This window comes from Castanea sativa, chromosome 12 (genome assembly GCF_040712315.1).
Source record: "Castanea sativa cultivar Marrone di Chiusa Pesio chromosome 12, ASM4071231v1".
Taxonomy (NCBI): Eukaryota; Viridiplantae; Streptophyta; class Magnoliopsida; order Fagales; family Fagaceae; genus Castanea; species Castanea sativa.
In genome coordinates this window covers 27,580,215-27,595,769 of record NC_134024.1, presented here as the reverse complement: position 1 = coordinate 27,595,769, position 15,555 = coordinate 27,580,215, and the positions used below count along the sequence as shown (strand labels likewise).

At 35.8% G+C, this 15,555-nt stretch overlaps 1 protein-coding gene across 2 annotated transcripts; it reads left to right on the top strand.

Moving 5' to 3' along the window:
- The first annotated feature begins 4,107 nt into the window (after positions 1 to 4,107).
- LOC142619942 (uncharacterized) lies at positions 4,108 to 8,903 on the top strand. 2 transcript variants are annotated; one of them, XM_075793335.1, is made up of 9 exons: positions 4,108 to 4,244; positions 4,567 to 4,938; positions 5,020 to 5,154; positions 5,264 to 5,329; positions 5,915 to 5,965; positions 6,080 to 6,190; positions 7,007 to 7,091; positions 8,429 to 8,660; positions 8,746 to 8,903. In XM_075793335.1, coding segments are annotated over exons 2-9 (1,029 nt in total). In that variant the 5' UTR covers positions 4,108 to 4,244; positions 4,567 to 4,590; the 3' UTR covers positions 8,747 to 8,903. The 2 variants fall into 2 exon arrangements, with proteins under 2 accessions (XP_075649450.1, XP_075649449.1); XM_075793334.1 differs by having other exon boundaries at positions 8,429 to 8,903.
- Positions 8,904 to 15,555: the final 6,652 nt, after the last annotated feature.

Sequence of the window (15,555 nt, the reverse complement as noted above, 5' to 3'; positions counted from 1 at the left end):
CTTATATAAGATACAAAAATACACAAATACATGCATCATTAATACTGAAAGATTCTTTTGAAATTCCATGTGGAAAAGGGAGGTGAACCTGAAAATACGTGAGTGTGGAAAAGGGAGGTGAACTTGAAAATACACGGGTGTGGAAAAAAAAGAAGCACATCGAAATTACAAATTAGAGTCCAATTTAATATTTACATTGACACGTGACACAACAATAGATTAGAATTCTAATTTAAAATTCCAATTGGAGTTTCTCTCTGCTTCACCTATTACATATATATATATATATATATATATATATATATATATATTTGATTTGAGTTATGTATATGAGTAGTCTATGAACTACATTGTTCCAGTTATAATATGTGTTCCATTTTATATGTTTTCTTATAAAGTCCCTCCATTTTATAGTTCATATTGTTCCAAGATTGCTTTCAGACAATTGAGACAATTGTTTTAGTCAAAGATAAATTTATATATATAACAATGTAGACTTATAGATCTAAAATGTCCCATTTCGTACTTGGCTTTGTTCTTGTTGACTTGGCTTAAGATTTTGAGGTCTCTGCACATCTTCATTCCTTCGCTATGAATGGTGCTAGAGATGTCTCCATAGGTTAGATTATCATAATCTATGACACCTAAGGGGCTGGAAAGTGTTTCTTTGACTTTCTGGCCAAAGAGTGTTGGTAACCCATTGATGAACTTCTCCTTCTAAAATGGAGAGTTACAATCAGTCCTATGCATGACACGGGTAGTAAAGATATCTTCATACCACCGGTAGTCTCCTAGGGTTTTACATCTAAGGTTACTTAGTTGCTCGTAAATCCTAGATGTGATATTGCTGGGTTTTCCTATGAAATGTTTCATGATCGTATAGATCAAGGTATTGACTCCATCAGGAATTCCTTGTTCAACATTGTTGAAGATGGGGGTTCCTTCCTCATCTTTCTGAACTGCATGCTTGATGTTTTCTTTAGACATTTCTGTTAGGCAGTTGTTCCACCATTGCAAGATTTTTCCGGTGAATCCTAAAACCATCATATTTATGACTTCTTCATGAGGGCGGCCCTCATTTAGGTAATTATTAGCTACCATTGTCATATGCTAGATTTTGTTTAGGATTTTTTGTTCTAATAAACCATCTATGTTCCATTCATAGAGTTTACCAGACGATACGGAGAATTGGTTACTAACATTCCTTTCCTCATATTGGAGGTCAGAGGGTGTTGGTCTAGGGTACCAATTCTTAGTTGAGCTAGTTGGATTTATATTAGAATGGTAAAGCCGTTTTACCTGTAAATCCTGAAACTGGTTTTCAAGCTATTCTATTTCCTGGTCAAAGGTTTGGCTAGAACTACTAGAGGCTGCTTCGATGTCCAAAACGTGAAGTTGGCTAGTTGCAACTGGTGGAGGGGTGGCTGGTTCCCTCTTTACTAATTCTTCTAGCTTTTGGGCAACTATTTCTAAGGTTGTCTTGTCCTTAGGATAACTGAGGCTAGTGTGCCTGGTTGTAGGTAACTTGACTAGAGGCTTCTCTAAGGCTTGGATAGGTTTACTAGAGCTCCCTGGCTGGAGGATAACCTTGTTTTCGATCCTATCTTCTATCCTATCAAGTTGTTTTCCTATAACGTTCAAACACTGGTTGGTATAGTTGTTCTGTTTAACCATTTTGTTGACAGATTTATCCTTATCAGTGGAGAGTTTGAAGGGAGAGGCTATAATCTCCTGGTTGCAGTGGGTAAAGGTTATGGCTTGTAGGGGTGGATGGCTAGACCTGACAACTTCTTTAGTTGCATTAGGTCATTCTATGGTCCAAGTTTTGGTGAGAACACAAAACTGCTTGTGTTGACCGGAGTATCTTTCGAAGTATATGAAAAAGGGGACATTACTGGATATTTCCCTCATGAATGCCATCCATGCTTCAAATACTTTTTCTTTTTGCTCTCTGGTGTAATTGGTTTTGTAGGTTTCTCTTTTAGCTCTGTTTTCCTCAGAATTAAATTCCTTTCCTAATTCTTCTAGGTCAGGAACGAATTCTTTGTTTAAAACAAAGAGCTGGTGGTCTATGGGAGGAATCTGGGGTTCTTGTTGAAATGGAGGTTGTTCCATATCAGTTCCAGATGGTGATGGGGGGGATTGCTCTCGATCGTCTTCCTCATTGACAATCGAATCCTGTTTGGCTATGTAGCAAGGTGTGGTAAGCTGGGAATTGGTTCTAACTCCCTAGAGCTGTACACCTAGATCTCTTCTAGACGCTGGGAAAGGTCTAGTTGAGCTACACTGGGATGCAGATCTATCTCTAAGATAGATGGGTAACTGCCTATGGGGCTAGCATAGATCTGCTGGGGATCTAAACCAGGATGTATCCAGAGGTGGTCTACACTCATAGTCTAGAGGAGTGCTAAGCCTAGATCTATCAAAACTTAGCCTAACCATGTCGTCGGCTAGCTGCTGGACAAATTCTAGATCTGGATTCTGGGCTGGGTTTTGGATCTGTAGAGAATGGTTATCATTCTCTAAAGTCTAATTGGCTGGAAATGTGACCTCTGTCCATTTCAGGGTTCTTGGGACCTGAATCCTGGCACTAGGGTCAGTGGTTTGGATGAGGGTTGTCTCACCGCTTTCTCTTTTATCAAGTGCTCCAACATTCATGTTCGTTCTCATGCACTTGTAGTATACTCTGTATATCAAGGCGATCTGACTAGTTCCCTGTGTCATGAGGGTTCCATGGGTCTTGATATTGAGTGTGAGGGCTTTGATAATGGTGCTATCATGGATGTGGATAGTGAAATCTGGGAAACAGTCAAAATGGACTGGTCTGTTGCTAAGACTGGTTTCTATGGTTCCTAGGAGGCTATCATTGAATCTGATGTGACGAGCATCTCTAAGAGCCATGAGGATTGAGCTGTTCAAACCTCTTCTGGTAAGCGGTTTCACTCCTACCTGGACTAAACCTACGTGTAGGAAGTTATGACATTTGTCCCTATGTGCTTGAATGGTTGAAGGGGATAGCAAGTAGCACATTTCGTACTCCTTGTTTATACCATAAACTTGTTCTATGGTCTTAACATAGTAATCTGTCTTGAAGGCTTTCGTCCAAGACCATGAAGACTTATAGATCTTGTTAGTGGCTACTTTAGGGATATTCCAATCTCCTATGTCTAGATCTAGATCGGATAACTCATAAGACTCCGAATTAAGTATTCCTACATCTGCTGGTATCTCTGGGATGGATGATGGTTGGGAACATCTACTGCTGGTAGAAGAGAAACTTCTAAACAATCTATTCATTGTTCTGGATTACAAGCTTAAATTAACAATTACAACCTAGTCACCTTTATCCTCAAACTTCTGGATCTAACCTTTAGATCTGAAACAAAAGTATACAACAATGAGATAGACACCTAATCTGTGTACTCACACCTACCGTACTCTCCTCCAATAATTGGGACCACCCTTTCGCGCCTTCTCTCGGCTTCACACGGGCTGACCAAACCATATATATATATAATTTGGGGTTAAAAAAATAATGTTGTTATACTAGACGATTCTTTGCTATCATTACGATTGGGAAATTTTTTTAGTCAAAAGATAAATTTGTATATATATAATTTGGGGTTAAAACAAAATATTATTGTTATATAAGATGATTATTTGCTATCATGATGACTGAGAAATTGTTTTAGTAAAAAAAAAAAAAAAATTGTATAAGTATAATTTGGGATTAAAAAAATTACTACTGGACGATTATTTGCTATCATGTGGCAATGGTGGCGGCAGCGGCAATGGAGGCGACGGTAGTGGCAACAATAGCAATTGCGGTGGTTGTGATTGTTGTTTATTGTAGTGGATATATTATTTTATTGTAGTAGATATATTATTTTATTGTAATCTTTATATTATTTTATTGTGTTGAAAGCTAAAATTGATCCACTAATACTAGATGTTTTATAAAATAATTAGGTAAAATAGATAAAGTAACTATTTTGTAGTGCCAAATAGCTAAAAAAAAATTAGCACCTCTGGATAATCTTACTGTTTCCTTAAAAAGATTCCAAGTGGGGGCAAAAAGGGAAAACTGGAAAATATATAAGGGGAAGAAGAAGGGGGAGGAAGATTGGCTGATTAGCTCTCCCAAAGAAGAAGAAGAAGAAGAAGAAGAAGAGATCGGCGTGAGAGAGAGAGAGAGAGGAAACTGATTTTGGGTGCAGGGATTCTCTTAAAACGCAGTGTTTCAGGTTAGGGTTCTTACTTCTTATTTTTTTTATTTTCCTTGTCCTCGCCGTGTCCCGGCCTCGTTCGACACGGGAGCGGCAGGCAAATTGCCGTGACCGTGCTTTCTTGAGTTTAATTAAGTGATTTTTGATGTTGAACTCTTTATTTTTATGGTTTTAAATTGTGATATTTGGGTATCGGATGCTGAATGGTAAAAATAAGGTGTTTTGTTTTGTTTTTGTTTGCTGACAAATTGAGCGTTTCCTTAGGTTTTAATAATATTTGGCATTACAATTATATATTATGTGTTGAATTCTGAAAATGTGCATTTGTTTTTGTTATTAGACTAGTGTTAGTTGAAGGGGGAGGATGGGAGAGAGGAAGGTTCTAAACAAATACTACCCGCCGGACTTCGACCCTGCGAAGCTACCGAGGGCACGGAGGCCAAAGAATGAGCAGATAAAGGTCCGTATGATGCTCCCAATGAGCATTCGCTGCAACACTTGTGGCAACTACATCTACAAGGGCACCAAGTTCAATTCCCGCAAAGAGGACGTTATTGGCGACACTTATTTGGGCATTCAAAGGTTCCGCTTCTACTTCAAATGTACCAGATGCTCTGCTGAACTCACCATCAAGACCGACCCCCAAAATTCCGACTACATTGTCGAGTCTGGTGCTACCAGAAATTTCGAACCTTGGCGCGAGGAGGATGAGGTAGAATAATATTATTAATAAAATCTTAGCCTTCTTGTGCTTCTGTACATTGTGACTAATAAATATATGTTAATTGTTCAGGTATCGGAAGCAAATAAACAGCAAAGGGAAGCTGAAGAGATGGGAGATGCTATGAGATCTTTAGAGAACAGAACCTTGGATTCCAAAAGAGAGATGGACATCATTGCCGCGCTGGACGAGATGAAATCTATGAAGGTATTAAATAGCCTCTGTAATTTGTGTCTTGTAGACATGTTGTGAAGTCAGTATGATTGATACTGATACTGATACTGATACTGATTCTGATACACTTCTTCTTTTGCAGTCCAGACACGCAACTGTGAGTGTAGATGCCATGCTCGAGGCCTTGCAGCGCACGGCTGTGGAAAAGGTATGACTGACCTGCTCTTTTGTATGTAATTAAGATTAGTTTTGTTTCTTATTAAGTGCAACAGCCCGTGTTGTCACATTTCTGTTCGGATTTGTTGGCCTCATTTTTATATTGTGAAAATGTGTATGTTCCAACACTTTTGTCAGTTGTGTGACTTTGTCTCTCACCTGCTTGACTGGAAGCTTCTCCAGCTCAAGCACTTACTTTTTCTAGTTAGAGACCAATGTCTTGGGGCTACTGGGTGGGTAATAATGAGAATTTATCCTTTGTAATCAACTGGCCACAGAAAGGATCTAATTTCTGCTCGTGTTTCTTCAAATTGTGGGTAACTGGTCCTTAGATGCCTGCACTGAGTCATTATACCGGTCTATGAGAACCACTTCAGTGAACCATGACAATCCTTTTTTGTTTTTGTTTTTAATAAGTTTTGCCTTCAAGGGGAAGGGAAGGGCATGACAATACTATTTTTTTTGTGAACCTCTTTCACTGTTTCTCTCTCTCACACATGCGTGCACACACGCACACACCCATTGTTGTAGCATTTAATATGGTTCTGACTCTATTAATTGTTCTGTATGCTGACAGGAGAAAAAGTTGGAAGAAGAGGATGAAGCACTTATAAAATCAATATTTCAAGTCAGTACAAGCATTCTGCTCTTATTAGTTTGCTTCCAATGTGTTCCTTTCCCTTTGCCCCCCCCCCCCCCACACTCTCTCTCTCTAATATAATTTACTTTGTTTCTTTTGTAGAGTTCAAAGCAAGATTATGTTCGAAGGATTCGTGATGAAGATCTTGATGATGATGAGGATATGATTCCACTTTCAAGTGGCAATGGTAAAACATCTGGTCATGATTTGAAGGTATGTTGATCCTGTAACGATAATTTTTGTATTTTGAGGTTGTTTTATAGATTTGGATAAGTCAAGAATTTCTTTAATCGTTCATTTTGGTCTGAATGTAAGTCTATTCTTGTCTGCTTCTTCGTGACATAACCTGAACAGAGCTCTAATAATTTGTATAGTTTTCCCAAATAGGAGTCTTTTGATCTTGGACAGATTTGAAACCTGTTTAAGGGTGTGTTTGGATATCGCTTATTTTATTGAAAACTGAAAACACTGTAGCAAAATAATTTTTAAATGTGTAAATAGTGTCGTAGGACCTATTTTTAATGAAAGTTTTGTTGAAAAAAGAGGTTTGTGGGTCCCGTGAACAGTGCACGGGATCCATTGGAACTCATGAAATGCGCTTCTAAAAAAAAAAATCCAAAATGCAAACGTGCTAGTTTTCATCCGTATCCAAACAGATACTAAGTTGCTTATCTAAGTGGAGTGATAACCATGGTTTTAGGTTTTGTGATGGAGAAAAAAGTATTAACGCTTCTAAAGTTGTCAAAAGGCTCAATCTGGAAGCTTCAATATTAGTGTAACTGGTCTGTGCTATTTTTTGACACCTGCATGTGTCCTAGTCTTATGTAGTAGAGTTGATATTAGCTTACTAGAAAGCATAGTGGAATACTTTGTTGGTTTAAGATGATGTACTGCTAACTTCAATCTTTGATTTGAATTTCCTTTATATTTTAATGTTTATTAAAAGAAACTGAGGATTGTAATATCTATGTTATTACATTGGAAAAATATGATCTTGTGAACTTATGTTTGAATATGTTTCCAATGTAGAGGAGAAAGAGTTCCGAAGAGCCTCCTGGCAACCCAACAGATTCTTTGACAAAAGCCACTTTGGTTGACAGCTCCAGCCTGAAAGGTATGCCACATATGTTCAGATCTCTCTTCCTTATTATAGAAATTGTAGTCATCACTTAAAAGAAGCATTGTAGCCATCATTTCTGAAGCATTAACACTTAAAAGGCAATGCAAATTCAGATTTATTCTTTTTCACCTTTCTGATTTATTTATGTGTTTGCAATTTCAATTTTGAGGCCTAAAAAATTACAATTCATAACTGAAATCTTACTTGTTCTGGATATGCATGCATACTCAAATGCATTGGTTGAGCAAAATTATGCCCAGTGGGGGCAATTGAATCCTAAATTTGAAATAAATATTTGGGGCTGCATTCCTCTTCATCATACTTGAATAATCATAATATATATATATATATATATATATATATTGAAGTACGTTCATGTGAATCCCTTACGGAATTACAAAAATATGTTTATGTAATATGGGAAGAATGGTGCCAATGAATTTCTTTATAGATTGGTTAAACCCCACGGGCTTAAAGTTTTGGTTGATAATATCCCTGCTCCAAAATTAAAAAATAATTATACTGAAAAATAAATTGACATAACAAAATTTCAAAGGCTACTGTGCCAGAATATTATAACTGATTCCAACTGAACGATATGATTATGTAACTGTATTGGCTGAACAAATCATGATTATCCACATGACCACATTCCCACAACACAACAACAACAACTAAGCCCAGTTCCAAATTTTTGGAGTCAGTTATGCATTTTTAGCACATTAGTCAAGGTCAGCCGTATTTATTCTTTCTGCCATTCTGTTGAGGTCAAACCTTCCATGTCCGTCTACACCATCACCATATCTTGGGAGCAACTACTAGCTTTCTATGCAGTCTGCAGCCCTTCTTTATACAAATGTCTAACTCATTTTTCGTTTCCTGGGATGCACTCCACTCTGCAATGGAAACAGACTGCCAGACATTTTAACCTTCTGTAGGAATATCTTTCATGATTAGTAACCTGTGTTTGTCAGTGTGTGTAAATGCACAGAAGTTAATACTCTTATTATGAGAAAGAATACATTAAGCACAAGGTGATTGTATAATTTCACACCCACCCACACTAGCAGGTTGTTGGTGAAAAAAAGAAGAAAAGAGGGAGCGAGGGGGAGATAATTGGAGCATCTGGCTTGGGCATTGTTTATTTAACATAATGCTTTGTCAACTATGTTTTTCAATAGAATAACTCTTAGTTGTGTTAGTGTGAGAGTGACAGAAAAAGAGGGGGGGGGGGGGGGGGACAGATTGGAAGGGGGAATTGATTTGTATCACTTTTAGTATTTCCCATTAGAATACTGACAAATTCATGTTTTATGTTTGGTTGTTGACAGAAAATCCAGGTAAAACAGGGGCTCCGGGTGATGCTAAACTTCTATTCAAGTCCTCGACCGTTAGGGTTTCTGTTGTTAAGAAACCGGCTTCTAATGTTGGCAATTCAGCGAAATTGGAAGTGAACCACCAAGGGACTCAAACCAATAATACAAGTCCACTCTCTAATGGTAACAATTCAGCAAGCACCGGACTACTCTCTCTCTGCCAAAACTATGATAGTGAAGATGATTAGTGAGTGTTTGTTAAGTGTATTGTATGATAATCATCTTCTTTCCCATTGTATCATTTTAATGAAATTCATTTACCTTCTTGTCAGATTTTTAGTTTCATGTTAGCGGCTAGATCCAGTGGTACTCAAACCAGTTAAAGAGAACTTCCAATACAATAATCCAGTGCACCTGATCTCAATCTGTCATATAATAATCTAGTTTGATTCTAATAAAGGAATTAATCCATAGCTATGGTCTTACGGAATTCAATTGAAGCTAACCATGTGCTACACGTTTTTTCTCTTCCCTTGATTCAAAAGGAAGTCAATTGCTTGAATTGAGACTTCAGTTTGTGTTGGTTAACTGTGAAATTGATATTTGAGTACATATAAATCTGAGTGCTATTGCTTGAAGAACTTATTAAAAGTATGAATGATGGGGGTGAAAGGATGCAGGTGTTTGATACATGAGAAAAGAGTTAGTCATATCTACACTTATGCCTAAAAAGACTAGTTAAGTTGCAAATGGGCTCTTCGTAATTACTTTTAAACTCAAGCTCGACCTAGTAAACATTGAATGAATCATATTGAATCTACACAATTTGAGATATGAGATATTACTGATATGTTTCCGAAAGAGATTTTTCAATTGTAGCCTTCTCTTTTTCTTATTTTAATTCCTTTTATTTTAACATAATGAGGAGGCAATTAATGAAAACCTGATTTATCAAGCTTCCTTTAGCTAGGAGGCTCTTTTCCTTCCGCCATTTATCAAATTTGAAAAAGAGGTAGAAGAAAGGGATCAATTATTTTATTTATTTTTTGGAAATAAAATGATTGAATTATTTTTTTTTATGGGGGATTGAATTATGTCTAATATGATGACAATGTGATAAAATTCATAGATAGTTTCAATTTATAGCATTTACTTCTAATGATAACTCTTTATCATCAAACTAAAATACCAATTGGTTTTTGATATAGGCAGAGATTAAATTCCATATCTCTTATTTAACCATTAGAGACTTTATCAGTTGAGCTAATTGAAACTCACATGTCATTTGAGTTTTCACATGGGCTGCCAAGGAATTTTAATTTTAAAAAAAAAAAAATTTAAAAACTAGAATCACAAACCTAAATGTACAAATCAAATACTAAGATAACATATCTGACAAATTGACATAAGGAAATGCGTGCGGGTAGAGAGAGAGAGAGAGAGAGAGAGAGAGAGAGCTTAATAACCTTCAGAAGAAGTCTAACCAGGAAGAGAAGTGTATGGAAGTTTTTCTCAATCTCAAGAGATGGAGACAACTGCTTATTAGCTCGCTCGAGTGCACTTGTGTATTACTACTCCGCAAGAAGCTTTTTGTAATTTTTTTTTTTTTTTTTTAAATCTTGGTTTATTTACATTTGTGTGCTATGACTTTTAGGAGTGCAGGAGATTTGAAATGGAACTAATTGTTTTGTATCAAATTAGTGAAGGTGTTTATTTTTTATAAAAAAATTTATTCCTTGCGTTTTTCCAATATATCATGGCTGAGATGAAACAAACAAAGATCCAAATGGCTATGTAGCTTCCACCTCTTCCTAACCTCAATCGGGTATTTCTAGGGATTTTAATCCCAAATGGGTTGGGTTTGTGATTCTAGTTTAGCTTTTAAAAGAGTTAAAATTTTGAAATACATGACACTCTCACGTAGCATCCGAAATTTTGAAATACATTTTCAACGTGATAGACTGTGAGTGAGTAACTATTATAGACCCATTATTTTTTCTTTATCAATCACATTCTGTCACATTAAAATTGTGGCAAGAAATTGTGAAAAAATTTGTGATTCTAGACTTTTTTCATTTAATAACAATGATTATTTTGACAAAAATACCAAAATATCAATCACTAATTTGACATTAAAATGATAGGGACCAAAATGATACTTTTTTTTTAGAAGGAAGACCAAAATGATATCTAATCCTTAAAAAAGCCATATTTGAAAATTAAGGCAATTCAAAAATTTACACAGGCAAAGATTTTCCTAGATTTTAACACATTGACTGATGGAAAACTCCCCAAAAAAAAAATTCAAACTCTAAATCAAATCAAACCAAGGAACTCAAAAAGAAAAAGAAAAATCAAACACACTAACCAAAATCCAGTACCACAAATAGACCATTATAAGTCCACCCCAACAACACCAATCATCACCAAGTTCAAACCAATTAAAGAATTCATGCCCAAAAACCTGAGCAACCACCAAACCTCCACAACAGAGCCATTAATGTCACCACCCCAAGATCCTCACTTCACTACCACTAATAAAGCACCACATCCAGAAAAGCCCTAACAAAACCCAGACCCATGACTCAGCCTGTACCACATCAGCGTTTGACTTGTCAAGTACCAATGCAACCACACTCCTAGTTTGTAAACCTGTCACCGACAATTCAAACTAAGTCAGTTAACTTTCTATGTGTGTAAGGATTATATCCTGACCATTAAAATTGAGATTGCTTCCCTGCAAAATTATAAAAATTTGTTATGGAGAAGAATGCATTAAATCCTGACCAAGTCTTGTTTTGATTCTTGAAACATAGCTATATTTTAATTCAGTTTCTTTTTGGTTTTATTATCAACCACAAATTAAAAATAAAAACATAAAAAGAACACTTTACTAACTTTGGAAAAACCCCATGGGATTGACTTATAGTTTCCTAAGGACTTATGATATCCATGAGATTTTGAATTTGAAACCTCTTGTCAGCATCTTGAGGCCACCCTCATGGGATTCCTCCCTATAATAACTTAGTGCGTGTGGGATGGGAGGACTGCATTGCTACAACATGTCTTAGGACTCTTGCAGACTAAATCATAAGACAAAACAACATTCTTTAATGAAATGAAGAGTAACGTCAAGAAAAAATGGTTAATGTGCCCCTAAAAAATTAACAAAAATCTCATGTGGATGATTAAGGCTTTGTTTGGTTAGGGGATAGAAAATAAGGAATGAGAGAAAATTGGAGGCATAGGAGAGATTTTAATTTTCCCTTGTAGTGTTTGGTTTAGGGGTAGAAAAATGGAGAGATATAGAAAACTATTTTGTTTGGTTAGAGAGAAAAATGAAAGCATAAAAAAAAGTAGTTTGTATAAATTTACAATCATGTCCCTATTTAAAAACCACGTTATATTTGTATTAAAAAAATAAGGTGGAAAACCCATTTTAGTCCCTACATTTTCACGCGATTCCCACTTTGATTCATAACTTTTTTTTCCACCGCTTTTAGTTCCTATCCTGGAAAACGCCTCTCGTTTTAGTCCCTGACGTTACATCAGAGACGGAACTTGCTGAGCTAGCAAACGGAAAAAATTGGAAATATTAAAATAATACTTACTGTGGCCACGTGGCTTTCCACGTTAGCCTCTAAATTAAAAAAAAAAAAAAAAATTATTAATTTTAACTGAATAAAAAAATTAAAAGCAGAAATAAAAATCAAACCCAGGTATCCAAAAAAAAAAAAAAATCAAACCCAGGAACAACAAATTCAAACCCCCACACTCACTCACTCTATATCAAAAAAAAAGTCTCACCCTCACTCACTCTCACAGCCGCTGAGGCTGTCCACCGGAAACCGCCAACCAAAACATGTCGTTTCTCAGTCGAGCGGCGGTTCCACCTTTCCAAAACCCAATCCAAACCAATCTGATCGCCACCCCTTTCGCCTTCGTCCAGATCTGTGTTCGCCGTGCTTAGGTCTACCTTTGCTGTGACTTGCCATGCCCTGATCTGTCTTTGTCATGCCCTGATTTGTCTTCTCCGAGCCCCTATTTGTCTTTGCGTGATCGACGATGGCGTTGGTCAATGGGTTTCGTGGATGTGGGTCGGTGGGTTTCATGGATGTGGCAGTTTCCGATGGTGAGTGCAATGGTGGCTGGTCTGGTTTGACAGTGGTCTGGGTTTAATGGTGGTTTTTGTGCCTCTTTTGGTTTAGTTTGATAGTGGTCTAGGTTTGATGTGCAACGGTGGTCTAGGTTTGATGGTGGGGTTGGCCCAACACTCTTGGTCTGAAAATCAATCTTAGATCTATTGGGTTTTAAGGGTGGATCCAAGGCACCATAATCTGGAGGTTGTATTTGTTTATGTGCTTGTTTATGTGTTTGTGGAGGTTTTAGATTCAAATTTCTGAGTTTGGGTGTGAGTTTGGCTGTGGTTATTTTGATTGGGTGTGATGTAGCCGTGGTTATGGTGGATTCCGGAGTGTTTTAGTGGTGTGGGGGTTTGAAATATGGGTTTGAATCTGTTGTTGTTCTTGAATTTAATTTTTTGGTTTTAAATTTTTTGCTGTTCTTGAATCTGTTGTTGTTCTTGAATTTAATTTTTTAGTTTTTATTTCTGCTTTTAATTTTTTTATTCAGTTAAAATTAATAAATTAATTTTTTAAAATTTAGAGGCTGATGTGGAAAGCCACGTGGTCACAATAAGTATTATTTTAATATTTCCAATTTTTTCTGTTTGCCAACTCAGCAAGTTCCGTCTCTGATGTAACGTCAGGGACTAACAAGAGGCGTTTTCCAGGATAGGGACTAAAAGCGGTAGAAAAAAAAGTTAGGGACCAAAGTGAGAATCACGTGAAAATGTAGGGACTAAAATGGGTTTTTCGCCAAAAAATAAATAGGAGCACAAGAAATTCAAAGAACCCCAAATTGTTTTCTAAAAAAACCCAAAACTAATGAAAAAAAAAAAAAAACTAAAACATCATAAAATAGATTCAAAAATAATTTTAAACGTTCTAAAAGGTGAACATTGGCATGTGGGTATTTTGGTTCAAACTAGTGAGAGCTTTTGCTCCACATTTCCACTCCAATTTTCTCCCCATTTTGGGAAGATTGAGTTTTGGTGGGCTAGAGAAAACAGTATGGCTCTACCATTTTATCTCTACTTTCTTTCTTCCTCATCTTCTATCCTCATTTTCACTCCAACCAATTAGGGCCTAAGATAATCTTTAGGAGAGAAGTGTCATAAGTCCTTTCAACCTTCTATAATAAGGAACTTTGAAGCATGGATAATCAAATGTGGGGTGGGAAAAATAGATGAAAAATATTGACTAATAGAGTTACTACTTAAAGGGTTCTCGAAATTTTTCTCTTCCTTCTTTTATAGTAATGCTTGCTTACAAGAGGAGGAAAGCAATCTTTTATTGGGATTGATCTTTTTGTCGCTGAGCTACCCCCTTTGGACGCCTGACTTTGCATTGGAGTTATTAAACTCTATAAAAGGTAACATAATTGAGTGGGGTTGGACGGCTGGTTCAGTTATGAGCTAAAAGAGGACACTTAAGATCTGCAATTGACAATAAGGGCATAAGTTGACACGTAATGTGTCATGCGCAGTAGAGCGATGGACTGATAACAAAGTGGGCGACACTTGACTATTGTAACTATCATTACAAGTGGCGAAACGGTTAAATCAACGTTCCAAACATTGACATCACAAATAGACCATTAGAAGTCCACCCCAACAACACCAATCATCACCAAGTTCAAACCCGTTAAAGAATTCATATGCAAAACCCAAGCAACCACCAAACCTCCACAGCAAAGCCATTAATGTCACCACCCCATGATCCTCACTTCACCACCACTAATAAAACGCCACATCCAGAAAAGCCCTAACAAAACCCAGACCCATGACTCAGCCCTGTACCACATCAGCGTGTGACTTGTCAAGTACCAATACAACCACACTCCTAGTTTGTAAACCTGTCACCAACAATTCAAACTAAGTCAGTTTCTATGTGTGTCAGGAATATTATATTGCTAAATGCTAATAATAAGACAGATTCAATAAAATTGAGATGTTTCCCTGCAAAATTATAAAAATTTGTTGTGGATAATGCATTAAATCATGACCAAGTCTTGTTTTGATTCTTGAAACATTGCTATATTTTAATTCAATTTTTTTTTTTGGTTTTTTTAATAAATATATAAAAAATAAAATAAACACTTAACTAACCTTGAATTTAGAAGGTTCATAATGGTCCGGATTTTGTTGATCTTTCATCTCCGCAAGCTGGATTTATCAGTACCAGAAAGTAGATAATTTGTTCACTTGCTTCACAATTGCAAGAATACATTGGGAGAGATGGTGAAAACAAATGAATTGTTAGAAAAAAGTGGCCAAGCAATTAGACAATTGTAAAATGAAGTTTGTGGTCTCTTACTTTCTTTTTTTGCTTTCTTTTCTTTCGAATGCTACAACATGTCTTAGGACTCTTGCAAACTAAATCATAAGACAAAACAATATATATATATATATATATCAATGTTATTAATTTCATTTCGGACACTATTTTGGTTTGTCAAGTGGAACGGTATATTTTGATACTGGCCTATTTCGGTGTACCGTTTTAAGGTGTTTGATTCTTAAAAAGAAAAAAAAATGTATATATTTAATTTAATTTGTCTAAAAAATTAAATGAAGTGAGATTAAAAAAATATTCATTATAATTTGTCTATAAATAAAATTCACATTTGGATAATTGTAAAAAATACAATAAATATGGGTGTCAGAGCACTTATTGCATACACAAAAGTTATTAATATTTTAATTAATATATAGATCTTAAAGTTATAATAATAGAGAAATACTATGTCCACAATATTTTCTCAACAAATTTAAAATAATAAGTTATTATGAGTTGATATTGATGATAAAAATTTAATTTCAATGGTAAATTCAAATTAGAACAAATAAAAACCTTCAACTTATAATTTATTATGAAAATATTGAAAACAATTGCTTCTCCTAATAATAATGTATCTTTTTTTTAGTATAAATAAACAATAATATATATAGACATCACTGTACCTACTACCTAGTCTGACACTGGCATAGATTTAAAAAAAAAAAACATTTCTTTGTCATT

Bases quoted from the DNA above. Each gene is read 5' to 3' on its own strand.
- LOC142619942 (XM_075793335.1), top strand. From the start codon at position 4,591: ATGGGAGAGAGGAAGGTTCTAAACAAATACTACCCGCCGGACTTCGAC. The intron at 5,966-6,079 runs GTCAGTACAAGC...TTTCTTTTGTAG, and splicing joins TTATAAAATCAATATTTCAA to AGTTCAAAGCAAGATTATGT. The intron at 6,191-7,006 runs GTATGTTGATCC...TTTCCAATGTAG, and splicing joins CATCTGGTCATGATTTGAAG to AGGAGAAAGAGTTCCGAAGA.